At 45.1% G+C, this 19205-nt stretch overlaps 1 protein-coding gene across 3 annotated transcripts in view; it reads right to left on the bottom strand.

Annotated features, from left to right (window-relative positions):
• The window catches only part of RNF10 (ring finger protein 10), a 41733-nt gene that overhangs the window by 17476 nt on the left and 5052 nt on the right, over nt 1-19205 (bottom strand). For all 3 annotated transcript variants that reach the window (XR_009550373.1, XM_060192975.1, XM_007525273.3), the window contains exons 2-7: nt 12390-12586; nt 7220-7419; nt 5774-5864; nt 4377-4561; nt 4164-4300; nt 2416-2576 (exon numbers count right to left, since the gene is read on the bottom strand). Coding sequence is in view for 2 of the 3 variants with exons in the window: in XM_060192975.1 (XP_060048958.1) it covers nt 2416-2576; nt 4164-4300; nt 4377-4561; nt 5774-5864; nt 7220-7419; nt 12390-12586 (971 nt within the window). In the remaining variant the exon portion in view is untranslated. The remainder of the gene's footprint in view (nt 1-2415; nt 2577-4163; nt 4301-4376; nt 4562-5773; nt 5865-7219; nt 7420-12389; nt 12587-19205) is intronic.

The raw sequence follows: 19205 nt of genomic DNA on the forward strand, positions 1-19205 counted from the left end.
ATCAGATACGGACTTAGGCAGGAAGCAAGGTGACACTAGTCCTCACCCCATCGTGGACGATTCTAGTTTTTTTTTTTATTTAGTTTCCCTTTTGTTGCCCTTGTTTTTATATTTTATATTGTTGTTGCAGTTATTATTGTTGTTATTGATGTTGCTATTAGATAGGACAGAGAGAAATGGAGAGAGATGGGGAAGACAGAGAAGGGGAGAGAAAGATAGACACCTACAGACCTGCTTCACCACCTGTGAAGGGACTTCCCTGCAGTTGGGGAGCCGGGGGCTCGAACTGGTATTAAGCCATTCCTTGCGCTTCATGCCACGTGCTTAACCCGCTGCGCTACCGCCCGACTCCTGGACAATTCTATTTTTATGTAGCTCTTCTACTTGAAATATATCTGAACAAAGTACTCTGTATTGTAGAAAAATAAATAAATACAGGGGGCAAGGCACATCTGGTTCAGCACACACACCACAGTGTGCAAGGTACCAGGTTCAAGGTCCTGGTCTCCCACCTGCAGGAGAAAAGCTTCACAAGTGGTAAAGCAGGGCTGCAGGTGTCTGTCTCTCCCCTGACTACCCCTCCCCTTTCAATTTTTGTCTCTATCCCATAATAAATAAATAAAAAGAAAAAAGAGAAGAAAAAATTGCACAGGACACTGTGCCTAAGGAAATTTAGGAGTCACAGACAGGCATTCAAGTACCATGCTTCTATTAAGTGTACGTCCATGATTTCATTTCCTTGCCTGTAAAAGAGGACAGACTAGGACAAGGGAGATAGCATAATGATTATGCAAAAATATTTCTTGCCTTCAAAATAAATAAATAGAGGCCCCCATACCACCATAAGCCAGAGCTGCGCAGTGCTCTGGGGGTAGCGGGAAGGCAAACCTATCTATCATGCCAGGATATGATGCTTAAGTGACATCGATATAAGCACAGTACATCAGCACAGGGTCTGCCACATCCATATCACTCAATAACTGAGGGCCTTCACCATTAAAATATAAATCACTAATTCTCAACAGGCAGCATGGGGATAAGTAGCATTAGAATCAGCCTGGGACTTGTTAAAAAGCAAAATACTGGGTATACTGAATCCAGACCTATCAATCTCAGGGGGAGAACCCAACAATCAGTGATCCCGAGGCTCGCCTGAGCCTAAGAATTCCTGCTGTGGCCACCCAGGAGGTGGAAAAAGTATCGGACTATCAAGTTCAAACCCTGAGCATGTGTTTGAGTGATGCTCTGGGTCTCTCTCCCTCCGTCTCTCACAAAATCCTCATGTGGAAAATATGAGATAAAGGATTTCTTTTGGCAGTTTTTTCTGTTCTGAGACCCTCAGCAGGTGTTGCTAGGCCTGCTGGGCAGGCAGCTCTGACATCCTCTCAGTAATGTCTCTCAAGCTGAAAAGCTAACCCAAGAGTTTTCCTAGGAAACTGAAAAACATCAAAAACCATAGCTTTAAAGTACTGATTTGTTTTACTAATGAAAGTGGAGATGGGGAGAAGCAGACCATCACTCTGATACATTCAATGCCAGGAATGCCAGGGATCAAACCTTACCTACTGAGCCGCCTCCCCCGCCAGCTCTACCTTATCAAGAACATAAGGTGCGTGGTCCGGGAGGCGGCACAGTGGAAAGAAAGCACTGGAATCTCAAGCACGATGTCCCGAATCCAATCTCCGGCAGCACATGTTCCAAAGTGGTCTGGTTTTTCTCTCTCTCCTCCTATGTTTTTTTTAATTATTAATAAATAAATAAATAAATAAAATCTTAAAGAAGGGAGTTGGCAGTAGCATGGCGGTTTAAGCGCACGTGGTGCAAAGCGCAAGGACCGGCATAAGGATCCCAGTTCGAGCCCTGGCTCCCTACCTGCAGGGGAGTCGCTTCACAAGCGGTGAAGCAGGTCTGCAGGTGTCTGTCTTTCTCTCCCCCCGTCTTCCCCTCCTCTCTCCATTTCTCTCTGTCCTATATAACAACATCATTAACAACAACAATAATAACTATAACAATCAAAAAACAACAAGGGCAACAAAAGGGAAAATAAATATTTTGAAGAAGAAGGAGGAGGAGGAGAAGAAGAAGAAGGACGAGGAGGAGGAGGAAACTAGCTAAGACAATCCAGTGTCACAAGTAAGTCACGAAATAATCTGGACTGGTTCCTTTCAGCCCCAGCAAGAGCTTAAAGCCACTAGTCTGCAGGTCAACCCCCTGTACCACAAGGTACAAGGGGGTAACTAGAGCTGGGCAGTGCTCTAGTTAAAATAAAAATAAATGAAACTAGTCATCTAGCCTTTTCCTCCCATCACCAAGAGCCCAGTGCAAGGCAACCTTTACAGTCACTGCCTGGTATCTTAAGCATGGGGCTGAGTAGCTTCTCCCCATGAAACCAACATCCCACAGAGCACATCCCACCTTGAGCTCCTGGATGGCCGCCTCAATGAAGCAGGACTCGGGCGTGTGCTTCTCCTCCGCCAGCTGCTGCTCCAAAGCTACTTTCTCCTCATGAACGACCCGGCGCAGCACCTGCTCCTTGGAGGCCAGCAGCAACTTGGAGTACTGGCTGTGTTGTTCATCTACAAGACAGTCAGCACAGTCACAAAAACGTGACACTCAGAGTTCATAACCAGGAGGCTAAACACAGTTCTTACAAAACTTTTCTTAGGGTGGGGGTAAATAGCATAATGGTTTTGCAAAGACACTCTCATGCCTCAGGCTCCATAGTCCCAGGTTCAATCCCCCTTACCACCATAAAATAGAGCTGAACAGTGCTCTGGTAAAAAAAAAAAAAAAAAAAAAAAGTAAATTAAATAAATAAATAAATAAAACCTTTTCTTTACTGAAGTGAAGATGAAGTTATATGGTATAATTCCTTAGAAGAAATTCAGAAATGATCGTAAAAATAAGTTTTAGCCGAGTTGTCTGGGAGGTGGCGCAGTAATAAAGCTTTGGACTCTCAAGCACAAGGTCCTGAGTTCCATCCCGGCAGTACATGTGATAGAGTGAAGTCTACTTTCTTCTCTCTCCTCCTGTCTTTCTCATAAATAAATAAAATCTTTAAAAAAATAAATAAATTTTAGCAGAGACCTCAGATCTTCATCTACAATATTCCTGCCTTTAGGTTCATGATTAATCAACAATTTGTTTTGCCTTATATCTTAACTTTTTTTTTCAGCCGCCAGGTTCCAGATGATAACACGATGCCAACCTGACTTCCCTGGGCAGATGACCCCACCCTGTGTCCTGCAGCCCCACTTCCCCAGATCCCTGCCCCACCAGGGAAAGAGAGACAGATGGGAATATGGATCAACCTGTCAACGCCCATGTTCAGCAAGGAAGCCAGACCCTCCACCTTCTGCACAATGATGCTGGGTCCATACTCCCAGAGGGATAAAGAACAAGGAAGTTATCAAGACGGGACTGGATACAGAGTTCCGGTGATGGGAATTTTATGGAATTGTACCCCCCTTATCCTATAGTCTTGTCTGTATTTCCATTTTATAAGTAAAAATTAAAAAGTAATAATAAGGTTTAGGAGGCTGGCACACATACCTGAGGTACCAAGGGTCCAGGTTCAATGTCCAGCACTACATAAACCACAGTTAAGCAGTGGAGAGAGAGAGAGAGAGGAGGAGGAGGATGAAAGAGGAAGAGAGGTTTAGAGCCTGGGGGAATGGCTTAGAAGTAGACCACAGGTCTTACGTGCGTGATGCGATAAATTCAATCACTTTTTTTTTGAGAGAGACACCAAAGCACAGCACCATAACCCATGAAGTTACCCCAGTGCCATCCATGGTGCTCCCACATGTGGGGCCAGGACTTAAACTCAGGGCCTCACACATAGCAAAGCGAGTGCTTTACCAGGCAAGCTGTCTCCCAATTCCGACTATTGAATTCTTGGATGACAAGTACCAAGCTTGACTGACTGTGGAATATATATATATATACACATATATACACACACACACACACACAACCAAACCAAACTTGAACCCAACAGTTATACTGATCTCTGAATTCCACCCTAGCCTACTAAAATCCTATCTCATAGGGAAATAACTTAACGCGGCTTGCCAGAATAAACATGGCTGATGCTAAAAAGCTATCCCCAGTAGCCTGAAGCAGTATATCCAGGACTCTGTCCCAAAATGCAAAGCACTCACCTCCTAGATGAATGGGATGGTCCACATTCATCCACTTGGATTTGGGCAAGGCCACCAGCACCCCCTTCTCCCTTCTCATCAGCTGCATTGTAATGGTGTCACCAACAACATACTGTCGTGACTCCGTGGCAACGACACTGTAACGGAAATCGAGATGTAGCCGGGCGAGGAATCAGCAGGCTGAGGTCTGCCCTGGTAAAGTTCAGATCTTACCTCTTAAGATCCTTCTTATGCACAGAACTGTAACAGATGGGACATTTACTCCAGGTCTTCTCACTAAGTGAAAGATAGTGCAGGATGCATGCCCAGCAGAAGATGTGTCCACACCGGGTTATCTTGGCTGCAGTAGGTGGATATAGGCATATTGGGCAAGATGGCACTTCATGGCTACAAATACGCTGAAATAAAAGGCCACCACAAGCTACATCACTTTCAGAGTTAACCAGGCACTGTCAAATTTAAAGCCTCACCTCCAATTCCCATCCCTCTACATCTCTCCTTCCCTCTCTAAGTGAATGAAAGAGTGGTCCAGATTAGTCAAAGAAAAGCTGAACACATGAATGAACACACACACACACACACACACACACACACACACACAGCTTTGATATAAGTGTTACTGATATAAGTGGATAAAGCATTGAACTCTCTAGCATGGGGTCCTGAGTTTGATCCCTGGCAGCACAAGTACCAGAAAGATGTCTGGTTCTTTCTCTCTCTCCTCCTATCCTTCTCATTAATAAACAAATGAAAAAAAAAAAAAAAAAGGAAGTCGGGCGGTAGCGCAGCAGGTTAAACACATGTGGCCCAAAGCGCCAAGGACCAGCTAAGGATCTCCGTTCAAGGCCCCCGGCTCCCCACCTGCAGATAAATCACTTCACAGGTGGTGAAGCAGTTCTGCAGGTGTCTGTATTTCTCTCCCCCTCCTCTCTCCATTTCCCTCTGTCCTATCCAACAACAACAACATCAACAATAACAACTATAACAATAAAACAACTAGGGCAACAAAAGGAAATAAATAAATATTTAAAAAAAAAAGTGCAACTGTTCGAGCCCCCGGCAGGGGAGTCACTTTGCAGGCGGTAAAGCAGGTCTGCAGGTGTCTCTTTCTCTCCCGTCTTTCCCTCCTCTCTCCATTTCTCTCTGTCCTATCCAACAATGACAACATCAATAACAACAATAAAAAAAAGGGGACAGCAAAAGGGAAAATTAATTAAAAAAAAAAAAAAGGTGCAACTGAGTGATTATTCATTCACCACACGACTAATCTGATAATGGCTATCAGTGTCTATGTAACCGTAGCCAGATCCCCCACCACTGTGTCCCTCACACATCCCCCCACTACTTCCCGGGAGAGAAGCAGCAGTAGACAGGTCTGCTTTCAAGCCTGCAGATCACAGCCCCCCAGCCACTCCTCCTGAGTCTCAGCACCAATTAGGGAGTACAAAACGAGCTCCAGAAACAAGCGGGGACGAGTCTCTGGGAAACATCTAACATGAGGGAGGTCAAGCAGAGAAGAGTGGCAGCAATGAACAGAGCCAGTAACTGCTGTGTCACCACAGTTCCCTCCTTTAGTTCTCTCTCCCACCAACAGTTTCTAAGCTACTCACCACTTGTTCCACAAAGTCCCAGTTGACTAAGGTATCGGGATCAGCAAAATGAGCTGTATAGTCCTGGTCTTCAGAAACCACAAATTGGCAGCTAGAAATAGGGAAATAGACAGAGAAAAGGCAGACTGTCAGAATCCCACTAATCTTCAGCATAAATTCATCAACACTTCACTTAGAAGCCCTACGCAGGCCACTAGCAGTCATGGTTTGTGAAGCACTGAGCTAGGACTCCAGTCTTAGTTCTGACTCCTGGCTCTGGGGGAATCCAAGGACCCAGCAGGTAGCAGTCTAAATCCATGAACTCTGTTTCTTCTGCTTCCAAGCCCAGCCAAGTGGCCTGTAGGCCTCCCTTGAACTAAAATTAAACCAGGCAGTGAGTGATTCAACCAACCAGCAAATTTCCTCTCTTGATCCCAGACGCCCCAGAACAGAGCTGTTCTTTAAGATGGGGGGAAAATTGTTCTCAATCACGTGGATACCAGCTTACAAAAGCACAAATCGGTGCCTTCAACAGACCCACAGTCAAATATTACATTGTGACTAATAGCACACAAAAGAAACAACAGGTAACCGATGTGAATATATGTGTGCCAAGCTCTTCAACTTGTCATTCAATTCTCTCATAAGTAATTTCTCCTCTTTCGGGCTTCCAGGTACCAGCATCAAGCCCTTGTACCACCATAAACCAGAGATGAGCAGTGCTCTGGAAAGGAAAAAACTCAAAATGTGTCCAAGGCCAAAAGACAAAACAAGACTCAAATGTGGGACAGGGGGAGACAGCATAAAGGTTATGCAAACAAACTGTCATGCCTGAGACTCTGAAGTCCCAGATTCAATCCTCTGCACCACCATAAGCCAGAGCTGACCAGTGCTCTGCTTAAAATAAATAAACTAAAATATTTTTAAAAGGGAGTCAGGCAGTAGTGCAGCAGGTTAAGCATGGGTGGTGCAGAGTGCAAGGACCAACATAAGGATTCCAGTTCGAGCCCCCGGCACCCCACTTGCAGGGAGGGCACTTCACAGGTGGTGCAGCAGGTCTGCAGCTGTCTATCTTTCTCTCCCTGTCTTCCTCTCCTCTCTCCATTTCTCTCTGTCCTGTCTAACAATGACATCAATAACAACAACAATAATAAAACAACAAAGGCAACAAAGGGGAAAAACAAAAATAAAAAGACTCAAATGTGGGTCAAATCTCAAAACAATTATTTTGCTACCTCATCATGGTATGAAAAGCATTATATAAGTTCAGTAAAAACTGATTTCATTATTATATTGTTCTATGCATCCAGAACATTCACTTGAAAACTGAGTTTTCAACACCTACAAAAGGAAAAAGCATCAGATCAACCCCTTTCTGCACACCCCCTCCCCCAGCACTTTCATGGAAGCCTCTCTGCAGAACCACCACTGCCAGAGGTTTAGCTCCCTCCCAGGGATCATACTCACTTGGCCTGTAAAAAGAGTTCCTTGTTGAAAGGCTTATGTCCCCACTTGTTCCTTTTCCCCCAGCTGCCATGTCCATTGCCTTCAAAGTGACCTGCCTGGCCACGGGGTTCAAACGTGAAATTCAGCAAGTGGTTCAGGCTGATCTTCTTAGGACCCGAGAACTGGGCAGGGCTAAACTCTGCCCGCTGAGCCTCTGCTACCTACAGCAAGCGAGAAGGAGTCAGCACTTCAGGTCAGAAAACACTGACAAAGGAAACCAGCCCAACTTCTTCCTCCACACGGCTTAGTAAATGTATTAACTACGCAGAACATGGGCTTAAATTCAAGTCTTTTTAAAAAAATATTTATTTATTCCCTTTTGTTGTGTTTTTGTTGTTGTTATCGTTGTTATTACTGTTGTTGTTGGATAGGACAGAGAGAAATGGAGAGAGATGGGGAAGACAGAGGGGGGAGAGAAAGATAGACACCTGCAGACCTGTTTCACCGCCTGTGAAGCGCAACCCCCCCCCACCCACAGGTGGGGAGCCAGGGGCTCGAACTGGGATCCTTACACCGGTCCTTGTGTTTGCGCCATGTGTGCTTAACCCGCTGAGCTACTGCCCGACTCCCTCAACAATCTTAAGGATGGGGGGTTGAGAGAGGGAAAAGAGCCTAATTTATAATTACTAAAACTATTTGGTCTGTTCTGCTAAGTGGCAATTAACCATTAAGTGGCAAAAGCCAACACAAACTCCTCTGGCACAAAGATTTATTTATTAACTGAATTGCCCTTTCAATAGCACCATACTACTCCTACACCTCCACTCTATTAACTATTTGTACTTTGTTTCTGGCAGAGTCTGTGGAGCTCCTATGCAGGCAGCCTTCAGGATTCTGCCAGAGCTCTCCTAAGATACACACTGCTCTTGACTATTCATTAAAACTGACAGAATTACAACATGCAGGCAAGCTTGTTCTATGTCCAGAAAGAAACCCAACCAGAAAGTTCAGAAACAGTTTAGAAAGTGGCAAGAAACCCCCAAGAAATACCGCCGTGTAGAAAACAAGATCGTTCATAGCTTTTCCACTTTTAACAAAATAATGCTATGGGGGTGGGGTAGATAGCATAGTGGTTATGCAAAGAGACTCTCATGCCTAAGGCTCCATAGTCCCAGCTTCAACCCTTCACATGAAGAGACACTGAATAGAACAACTATTTAGTACAAAAATTCTTGTTATAAATTGTTATCTGTGAGCACCTGTGGCCAGTGGTTTTGTGTTCTTTAGGTCAGCTCCTTGCAGTGCTTGCTAATCCCCCAGCAGAGACCCTCAGACTCTCTTTCGCCCCTTCTTATTTAGGCAGCGGGGAGACTGTGAGCTCAGGGGTGGAGGAGACAGTTCTGTGCCAGGTATAACAGATGGGAGAAGGGTGTAGGGGGTGTGCTGCTGCCTGACGGCCACTGTTGGCAAGCACGACCTTTTGCAAAAGAATGAATGCCTTGCTTCAACTCATTTTTTGTCTTGACAAGTAATCGCAATGTAACATCATTTACACCACCACCATCAGAAGCCAGGACTGATAAGTGCTCTGATTAAGTAAGTAAATAAATAGCAGGGGAGATGGCATAATGGTTATGCGAAGAGACTCTCATGCCTAAGGCTCCGAAGTCCTAGGTACCACCATAAGCCAGAGCTGAACAGTGCTCTGGTAAAATAAATAAATAAATAGTAAATAAATAAATCATGTTGTGATAAACACACAGCATTTGGATAGATCTTTACGCTCGACATTGGGCGCCTACAATCATTTCTTTTTTATTATTATTTTTATTATTTATTTTCCCTTTTGTTGCCCTTGTTTTTATTATTGTAGTTATTGTTATTTTTATTGATGTTGTTGTTGCTGTTGGATAGGACAGAGAGAAATGGAGAGAGGAGGGGAAGACAGAGAGGGGGAGAGAAAGACAGACACCTGCAAACCTGCTTCACCGCCTGTGAAGCGACACCCCTGCAGGTGGGGAATCAGGGGCTCGAACCGGGATCCTTCGGCTGGTCTTTGCGCTTCGCGCCACGTGCGCTTAACCTGCTGCGTTACCGCCCCGACTGCCCGATCATTTCTTTTAAATTAGGAATGACCGGGCCAGTGCACATGCAGATGGAAGGATTTTGCCCTTAGTGACACTCGGAGATGAGTAAGCAGCACTCCACATAAAGGGTGAGCACGCATCTCAAGAGCACAAATGGCGATGGTAAAAGGTGCCTGCTGCCCAGAGGCCGCCAGTGCGGGCGCGCAGACACTGACACATCTAAGCACGACAGCGCCTGACTAACCGCAGGGGCGGACCATACCACTCGATCACTTCCTTTTCGCAACACATCTCGGTAGACAATGTGCCTGCCCCACACCCACCCCGTTTATACAACCCATCACAGGAAGCCCAAGATTTCCAAATAATCCCTTCTCTCTCATTCCTAGAATCTTATCTTCGTAAGTTTCTGCTATTTCCTAGTCAGTCACCACCAAATACACATACCCCAAAGCTCCAAACTCTATGAAGACCTTGTATTCAGTCAACACAAATCCCAAGTCCTCCACCTTCTGTTTCCATTTACTATCCTAGAAGGTCCAATCACTCTCTCCAACACTGCCATCATGAACTCCTCACCACTGACCTCTCAGCTCCCGTGTCTCCTCTTCCCAGCAGACTACTCTACACCTCATCTCTCTATTTCTGTCTACGTCACAAAAGAGAAAAAGAAGAAAAAGAAAAAGAAATGCCACCAGCCACCGGGAATGGTGAAGTCATCTGTGCCTGCACGCCCTGGTCTAAAGCAAAATTAAAAAGTAAAGCTATCTAAGACTTCCAAATCAGGGTATCTGTGACAACACAGTCGTTTTTCTTCAGCTGGATATCACAAGGCAAACTTGATTCATTAGTTATACTACTACCTAGACATTCCAGAGGATGTCAGTAACTCAGGTGATAATTAAAAGACAACACAGTGGCTGGGGAAGTGACTAAGAACACCATTATTATAAGCCTAAGGTCTCAAGTCAGATCCACAGCATGGCATATGCTGGAGTGAAGTTCTGCTTCATATCCTCTCCAGTCCCCCCCCTCCTTTAATTAGTAAGTTAATCTTTAGGGGCTGGGTGGTGGCCCACCTGGAAGAGCACATGTTACCATGCACAAGTACTCAGGTTCAAGGCTCCAGTCTCCATCAACAGGAGGAAAACTTCCAAGTAGTAAAGCAGGGCTGCAGGTGTCTTTCTTTCTACCTCTTTCCCCCACTTCCATCTCAGCTTTGTCTCTATGCAATATTTAAATACACAAAATAGTAAATTATTCTTTAAAGATAAGTAGTTTTTTTTTTAATTTTTTGTAATTTATTTATTTATTTTTTTTTTAATATTTTTTTATTTTTTTATTTTTTAAATATTTATTTTATTTATTTCCTTTTGTTGCCCTTGTTGTTTTATTGTTGTAGTTATTATTGTTGTCGTTGTTGGATAGGACAGAGAGAAATGGAGAGAGGAGGGGAAGACAGAGAGGAGGAGAGAAAGATAGACACCTGCAGACCTGCTTCACCACCTGTGAAGCGATTCCCCTGCAGGTGGGGAGCCGGGGTTCGAACCGGGATCCTTATGCCGGTCCTTGTGCTTTGCGCCACCTGCGCTTAACCTGTAATTTATTTTTATTATTGCATAGAGACAGAGAGAAATCGTGAGGGAAAGAGACAGACACCTGCAGCCCTGCTTCACCACTTATAAAGCTTTCCCCCTGAAGGTGGGGGCCAGGGGCTTGAACCTGCGTCCTTACGCACTGCAATGTGTGCCCTTAACCGGGTGCGCCACCACCTGGCCCCAAGATAAGTAGTTTTTAAGACTATAAATAAAGGGGCTACAAATTAGCTGTGATTTCTCAAATCCATGACCATGCTGTCTTCTTCCTCCATGGAAATGTTCAGAACCTTCAAGGGAAATAAGGGGGCAAAGTTCCGAACCTAGTTAATGCTCAGCGGCTCAGGACTGCCTTGGTTATCTATTCTCCTACCTCCTTCTTGACGCCTCTCCCCCAACCTCTGATAAATTAGAGGAAGAGAGGAAGGGAAAAATTCTTATGTTCTAAGAAAGCATATTCAAGCATTTTCTTTTCTTCTTTTTTCTTTTTTGGCCTCTGGGACTCAGTGCCGGCACTATGAATCCACTGCTCCTGGTGGTCATTTTTCATTTTATTGGATAAGACAGAAACTGAGAGGGAGAGGAGATAGAAAGACAGACATCTGCAGACCTAATTCACCACTTATGAAGTGTCCTCCCTGCAGGTGGGGAGGCAGGGGCTCAAACTCAAAATCTTTTTTTTTTTCCTTTTTTTCTTTCCTCCAGGGTTATTGCTGGGCTTGGTGCCTGCATCATGAATCCACCGCTCCTGGAGGCCATTTTTTCCCCCTTTTGTTGCCCTTGTTGTTGTAGCCTCGCTGTGGCTATCATTATTGCCATTGTTGATGTTGTTTGTTGTTGGATAGGACAGAGAGAAATGGAGAGAGGGAGGGGAAGACAGAGAGGGGGAGAGAAAGATAGACACCTGCAGACCTGCTTCACCGCCTGTGAAGCGACCCCCCTGTAGGTGGGGAGCCGGGGACTTGAACCGGGATCTTTATGCCGGTCCTTGCGCTTTGCGCCACATGCGCTTAACCCACTGCGCCACCGCCCGACCCCCTCAAACTCAAATTCTTATACTTAGTCCTATGTGTGCTTAACTGGGTGCACCATCGCACGGCCCCAAGAAAGGATATACGTTAAATTAAAAAGATTAAAAAGGAGGGGAGGCGGGAGGTGGAGGGGGTTGAGTGGTGGTACACCAAGTTGAGTGTACATGTTATCATGTACAAGGACCTGGGTTCAAGTCCCTGGTTCCCACCAGCAGGGAGGGAGCTTACTGAGTAGTGAAGCAGTGCTGCAGGTATCTCTTCTCAATTTCTCTATCAAATACTTAAAAACATAATAATAAAAAAATTAAAAGGACACTCTTGGGCAGGGGTAGATAGCATAATGGTTATGAAAACTGACTGCCCTGCCTGAGGCTCCAAAGTCCCATGGTCCCAGGTTCAATCCCCAGCACCACCATAAGCCAGAGCTGATCACTGCTCTGGTTAAAAAAAAAAAAAACCCACTCCTTAAAAGTCATACCTCATCTCGTCTTCCACCATTAAAAGAAGAGCTAAACAGTTTGCTGCTGCCGCCACCCCTTTGAGGAGGCATCTTATTAAAAGTTTTGCTTTTCTGTGAATTGGAGCGACGGGACTGGTTGCTAAAATTTTCATTTTTGGGGTAGGAAGGTTCACGTCTGCGATTATAGCGCTTGGATCCACTTGAGTTCTTTCCATCTGAAAAAAAGAAAAGCAAAAGAATTCCTTAAGAAATGAAACATACTGAGTTGTACTCCACAAACCCAACAAAACTATTTAAACAAGGGCAAGTGGGCCTTTATATCGTCTCCAAGAAATCTAGATTGGAGTCAAAGCATTAATGTGCTCTCGGCAAGACACCACACAAGTAAGGGAGTGTTATCTGTGCAAATGATGAAGCCTACAGGGTCCTCTCCTCAGAACAAACACATCGTACAGCAGACCACAGAGGAGCAGTTCAGTCTCTCTCTTAGAGTTTAACCACTGCTCTTGGAAAAACTCATCCAGGGTCCAGAGGGTGGTGCATCCGGCTGAATGCACATTACCATGTGGGAGGACTTGGGTTCAAGCCCCAGCAACAACTGCAGAAAGGAAGGTGCACAAGTGGTGAAGCAATGCTGCAGGTGTGCGTCTATCTTTCCCCCCAGCCCCCTCTCTATTTCTCTGTCCTATCACAGAAGAAAAAACCAGCCACCAGGAACAGGGGATTCGTCACACAGGCACTGAGTCCCACTGATAACTCTGGTGGAAATATAAATAAACTAATAAACAAATAAGGGGCATGGTGGTGGTGCAGTGGGTTAGGTGCACATGGCGCACAGCACAAAAAACTGGCATAAGGATCCCAGCTCGAGCCCCCGACTCTCCACCTGCAGGGGGGTGGCTTCTCAAGTGGTGAAGCAGGTCTGCAGGCGTTCCCTCCTTTCTCCATTTCTCTCTGTCCTATCCAACAATAAGGGCAACAAAATGTTGCCTTCAGGAGCAGTGGATTCGTGGTGCAGGCACCGAGCCCCAGTGATAACCCTAGAGGCAAAAAAAAAGAAAGATAATTCTGGAGAGGCTGCCACCAGTGGGCCCAAGAAAAGAAAGGACAGGTTCTTCTAAAATAAATAATCATTTAGACAAAGTGATAGGAAGTGGCTTACCCTGCTATCCAAAAGGAGAGTGTTCCCACCTGACATAATGTGGTAGTATCTTTTGGTTCTGAAAATGCTAACATTAATTTTTTAAATATTTATTATTGGGTAGACACAGGGAAATTGAGAGGGGAGGGGGCATAGAGAGAGACAGACACCTGCAACCCTGCTTCACCACTCGTGAAGCTTTCCCCCTGCAGGTGGGGACCAGAGGCTTGAACCTGGGTCCTTGCTCACTATAATGTGTGTGCTTAACCAGGTACCCCACCACGTGACCCCCACTATCATTATTTTTTTATATTTATTTTGCCTTTTGTTGCCCTTGTTGCTTTTTATTGTTGTTGTAGTTATTATTGTTGTTATTGATGTTGTCATTATTGGATAGGACACAGAAATGGAGAGAGGAGGGGAAGACAGAGAGGAGGAGAGAAAGACAGACACCTGCAGACCTGCTTCACCGCCTGTGAAGCGACTCCCCTGCAGGTGGGGAGCCAAGGGATTGAACCGGGATCCTTCCGCCGGTCCTTGTGCTTCGTGCCATGTGCGCTTAATGCAAGTACTACCACCCAACTCCCCTATCAATTTTTTTTAATATTTTTATATTTATTTCCTTTTGTTGCCCTTGTTGTTTTATTGTTGTAGTTATTATTGTTATTGATGTCGTTGTTGTCATTGTTGGATAGGACAGAGAGAAATAGAGAGAGGAAGGGGAAGACAAAGAGGGGGAGAGAAAGATAGACACCTGCAGACCTGCTTCACCGCCTGTGAAGAGACTTCCCTGCAGGTGGGGAGCCAGGGGCTCGAACCAGGGTCCTTACGCCGGTCCTTGTGTTTTGCGCCACGTGCGCTTAGCTCGCTGCGCTACCGCCCGACTCCCCCTATCATTAATTTTTATGAAAATATTTTTAACAATCCCAGAGCCAAAAATTACCTACCAAATCATACCAAGTGGCAACAATTCATTACCCGAGAGGAGAAAAATCCTGTGCCTATGTTAGGGGAAGGTATTTATCAGGAAGCAAGACAGAAGATTAATTCCCTTTAAGTTCTACAAGCAGCAGCACAGGAGGTGGTGCAGTAGGACTCTCAAGTCCTGAGTTCGAGCCCTGGTATCACTTGTGACAGAGTGATGCTCTGGTGTTCTTTCTCTACCCTCCCTCTCATTAGTAAGACTTTTTTAAAGAGAGTATTAGTATAAAGTTTAAAAAATAAATACATAGGGGCAGAGGGTCGATAGCATAATGGTTATGCAAAGAGATTCTCAAGCCTGAGGCTCCAAGGTCCCAGGTTCAATCCCCCCCATACCACAAGCCAGAGCTGAGAAGTGAGTGCTCTGGTTAAAAAAAAAAAAAAGGAGGAGGAGGAGAAGAAAAAGAAGAATGTACATGTTGAAAGGTCCTAGGTCCCAGGTACAATCCAAAGCACCACCATAAACCAGAGCTAAGCAGTGATCTGGTAGGAAGAAAAAAAAAAAGGAAAATACCTCTAAGAGCATATTAAATCAGCATAAGCATGAGAGAAAACATTTTAATTCTGAAATGCAGAATGATTTGTCAACCTATAAATCAGTGTTTAATTTACTTTTACTCTTTATTTATATACCTGTCACACATTTTACACAAACGACATTATCTTCAATTTATTAATCCAGGAGCATATTCACACATCCCTAATCCTCAAAGGCAATGAACAGAGCTTTGAAGTCCCAGTTTCAATCCCCGCACCAACATAAACCAGAGTTGAACAGAGCTCTGGTAATAATAATAATAATAATAATAATAATGACAGTAAAAACAAAACAAACAAAAAATACCTATTATCAGGAGTCGGGTGGTAGCGCAGCGGGTTAAGCGCACATGGCACAAAGTGCAAGGACCCGGCATAAGGATCCCGGTTCGAGCCCTCCCCTCCCCACCTTCAGGGGAGTCACTTCACAGGCGGTGAAGCAGGTCTGCAGGTGTCTGTCTTTCTCTCCCCGTCTTCCCCTCCTCTCTCCATTTCTTTCTGTCCTAACAACGACACCACCAATTACAACAATAATAACTACAACAGTAATAAAAAACAAGGGCAACGAAAGGAAAATATTTTTTAAAAAATGTAAATACCTATTCTCCCAACCTCATTATCCAAAACTGTTGCAGATGATCCTGCATTTGCTCGATCATTTTCAAAACAAGCACCTAGTGATCTACACAGATTTGGGTAAAGGCAGAGCCTATACTTTAGAGGCTCCAGAAAGGAAGTCGGCACTTCAGCAAATGGGCTGTTTTCCTCTCTTCTACTTTTACCACACTGGCAAGAAAACAATTTCCGAATGCCAACAGAGTTGCTCTTGGGTGGGCAGTGGACTACTGCTTCTCTAAAACTGATTACAACTGACTACACATGGATTCATGATTTGGCTGCTCAAATCCACTCCCTCAACTTGTTTCCCACTCCTTGAGAGCAAAGAGGCTGGCTCCTATCTCTAAACGCAGCCGACAGGCAGCTAGAGATTGACGTGTACATTCAAGCCTGGGACCTAGAGATAAAATTCAGAGTACTATTTTTGAGATGTTTTACAGACAACTTTCCAGGGTATATATGTAAATTGAAGGCAAAATTCTGCCCGCCTTTCTCTGGTAGGAGACAGCAACGAGATGCTACTTCAGGTTTCAGAAAACACAAGTGTCAAGCCATGTTCCCAGGAAACATATTCTCTGAAAAAGCTCATTCCCCTGCCAACAGTGCCCGTTTCCCTAAGAGGAAAAGGCCTCTGTCAAACAACAGCAAGCACACCTCAGTCTCTTACCCCATCCCAAGTTAAAAGTGATCCCTTTCTCAGTTAAATAGTCTGGCATCAACCCCTCTAGTTCGAGTTCTAACAGGTGGCAAAGCACAGAAGTCGGGCTGCCAGCCAGGAAGTTTCGGCTGCTGACTCACGCTGCAATCACGAGTTGCTTTACCCGTCAGCTAGCGCGGTGGACAAGCACCTCGGGAGGGGCACCTATGGCCTAACTACAGAGTCACTGAGGACAGTTCGATCCAAATGACACTAGCAATTCTGAATGAGAGGGAGAGGGGGTGCCGAGCCAGTTAAGTTGCCCTCTTGCTAAGCGGGTACAAAGAGTATGTGTAAACACTGCACAGGACTTTGTAGGAACCCACTTGTACCAATTACTGTAACCCGCTCAACTTGTTTTCTTGTCTATCCTTCCTCTCACGGGTAATGAAGATTAAGACTCGTGTAAAATGCCTACCACAGTGGTTGGCACACAGCTGCTGTTACTATTTGAAAAGCCATCATTAATAAAACCCAATCATCCCTGTCAGGAACATCTACTAGACTTCCGACACAGCCATGTCTGCAAGAAAGCCAGCCAACAGGCCCTGAAATCCTGGCTTGTGGTGGTGCTGGGACTGAACTGGCAGCCTCAGAGCCGCAACCATGAAAGTCTTTTCGCATAACCATTATGCCATTTCCCTAGCCCTCTTATAACTTTTCTGAGTTGTTTCAATTCATGGCTTCAAGTCACCTCCATTTTCAAAGCCTTCAAAAACCCTCCTAGTCAGGATGATGATGCTTAGTCAGGATGATGATGCTTCACGAAATGAGATGAGGGAATCGGGCGGTAGTGCAGTGGGTTAAGGGGACGTGGCACAAAGAGCAAGGACCCGAGTAAGGATCCAGTTCAAGCCCCCGGTTCCCCACCTGCAGGGGCGTCGCTTCACAGGCGGTGAAGCAGGTCTGCAGGTGTCTCTCTTTCTCTCCCCCTCTGTCTTCCCCTCCTCTCTCCATTTCTCTCTGTCCTATCCAACAACGACGACTCAATAACAACAATAGTAACTACAACAATAAAACAAAGGCAGCAAAAGGGAATAAATAAATACCTAAAAAATAAAGAGATGAAAGACAACTACCTGATGGTTTCTCTCATATGTGGAATCTAGAGGTCTGAAACTTTCCCCCTGCAGGTGGGGACCAGGGGGCTTGAACCTGGGTCCTTGTGCATTGTAATGTGAGCACTTAACCAGGTGCGCCACCTAGCCCCTTCAGAAACACTTGTTGTGGTCCAGGAGGTGGCACAGTGGATAAAACATCAGACTCTCAAGCATGAGGTCCTGAGTTCAATCCCCGGAAGCACATGTACCAGAGTGATGTCTGGCTCTTTCTCTCTCCTATGTTCCTCATTAATAAATAAATAAAGTCTTTTAATGAAAAAGAAAGACTTTTCAAGGGAGATTACCACTATTAACTTAGCCTGCCTCTGAAGTAACAGGAAGTGTTGAGAGAGAACTTCAAATCTCCAACCTCAAAATAACTGCTGCATAATACCTCACCTTCCTGTAACTCCCTAGCAGAATCATCCCCCACCCAAGAGGATGGGACAGGGCCTGCTTCTAGGTCAGGGTCCACTGTTTGTCCATCAACTCCCGAAACTCTGCCTCTGTATACTTTCTTTGATCTTTCTAAACTATTTCCCTGGGGCCAGGTGATGGCTGGCACACCTGGTTGAGCACATGCATTACACCATGTCGAAGGACCCCGGTTCAAACCCCTGGTTCTCACCTGAAGGGGAAAGCTTCACAGACTGTTTCCCTCCCTCTATATTCCCCCATCCCTCTCAATTTCTGTCTCTATCCAAAATTAATTAATTAATTAACTACTTTCCCCAAAACTCAAACCTGCTCTCTCATCTGGGTCTCCCTAGGATATTCATTGCTCAGAGTTCATGGCACTGCATCTTTGCCCTCTGGAAAGGAGCTATGGACATATATCCAAGAAAAGGAATGTTAGTCAGGTGAATGTTTGGAACTGTTATTCAAGGCAAGAAAGTGAGGTAATGCCACTCCAGCTGGAAAGATCAAGAAACTCTCAGGGGCCGGGTGGTGACGGCGCAGCTGCCTAAGTGCAAATTACAATGTGCAAGGACCCAGTCCCCACCTGCTGGGGGGAAGCTCTGAGTGGTCAAGCAGTGCTGCAAGTGTCTCTCTCTCTATCTATCTCCCCCTCCTCACCATCTGGCTGTCTCTATCATTAAAAAAAAATAATAAATTAAAAAGATCAGGAGTCTCCCAGCAGGCCAATCTCATTCCTGTGTGTGATGAGCAGGCAGTGAACCAGCTACAGAAGCAAAGACTCGAGTGCGTCCATGCGCCATGTAGCCATGCACCAGGCAGCCACGCGCCATGCAGCCACGCGCCATGCAGCCACGCGCCATGCAGCCACGGGCCATGCAGCGCGAAGCAAATGAGTGTCTAGGACATAACATGGCTCAGAAGAGAAAAACCAAAGTTTCTTTTTCGTTTTTCCCTTTCAGAAAAGGAGAGAAAATTATTTAAAATCTGAACGACTTTAGTCCTGAATACCCTGACGAAAGGCAAGTTATGTCTTTTTACCTGAACCTTGTTCAACTCAGTACTCAGAACACGGAGATCCTTTCAACAACTTCCAGCAGAATCAAGACATCACGTATTAAGCCAACTTTTGAATACTCCAGAAAACTTTTCACAGAATTATTCTAAATCAGCATCTTCTCTTTTGCTAGATTAACGTCACTGTATAAAAGGTTCTAAATGGGGCTGGGGAGACAGCACAGTGATGATATAAAAAACTTACATGCCGTATACTCTAAGGCCCCAAGTTTAGTCCCCAACAGCACCACAAGTCAGAACAGAGCCCTGTGTGTGTAACATTAAAT

Source organism: Erinaceus europaeus, chromosome 6 (assembly GCF_950295315.1).
Source record: "Erinaceus europaeus chromosome 6, mEriEur2.1, whole genome shotgun sequence".
NCBI lineage: Eukaryota > Metazoa > Chordata > Mammalia > Eulipotyphla > Erinaceidae > Erinaceus > Erinaceus europaeus.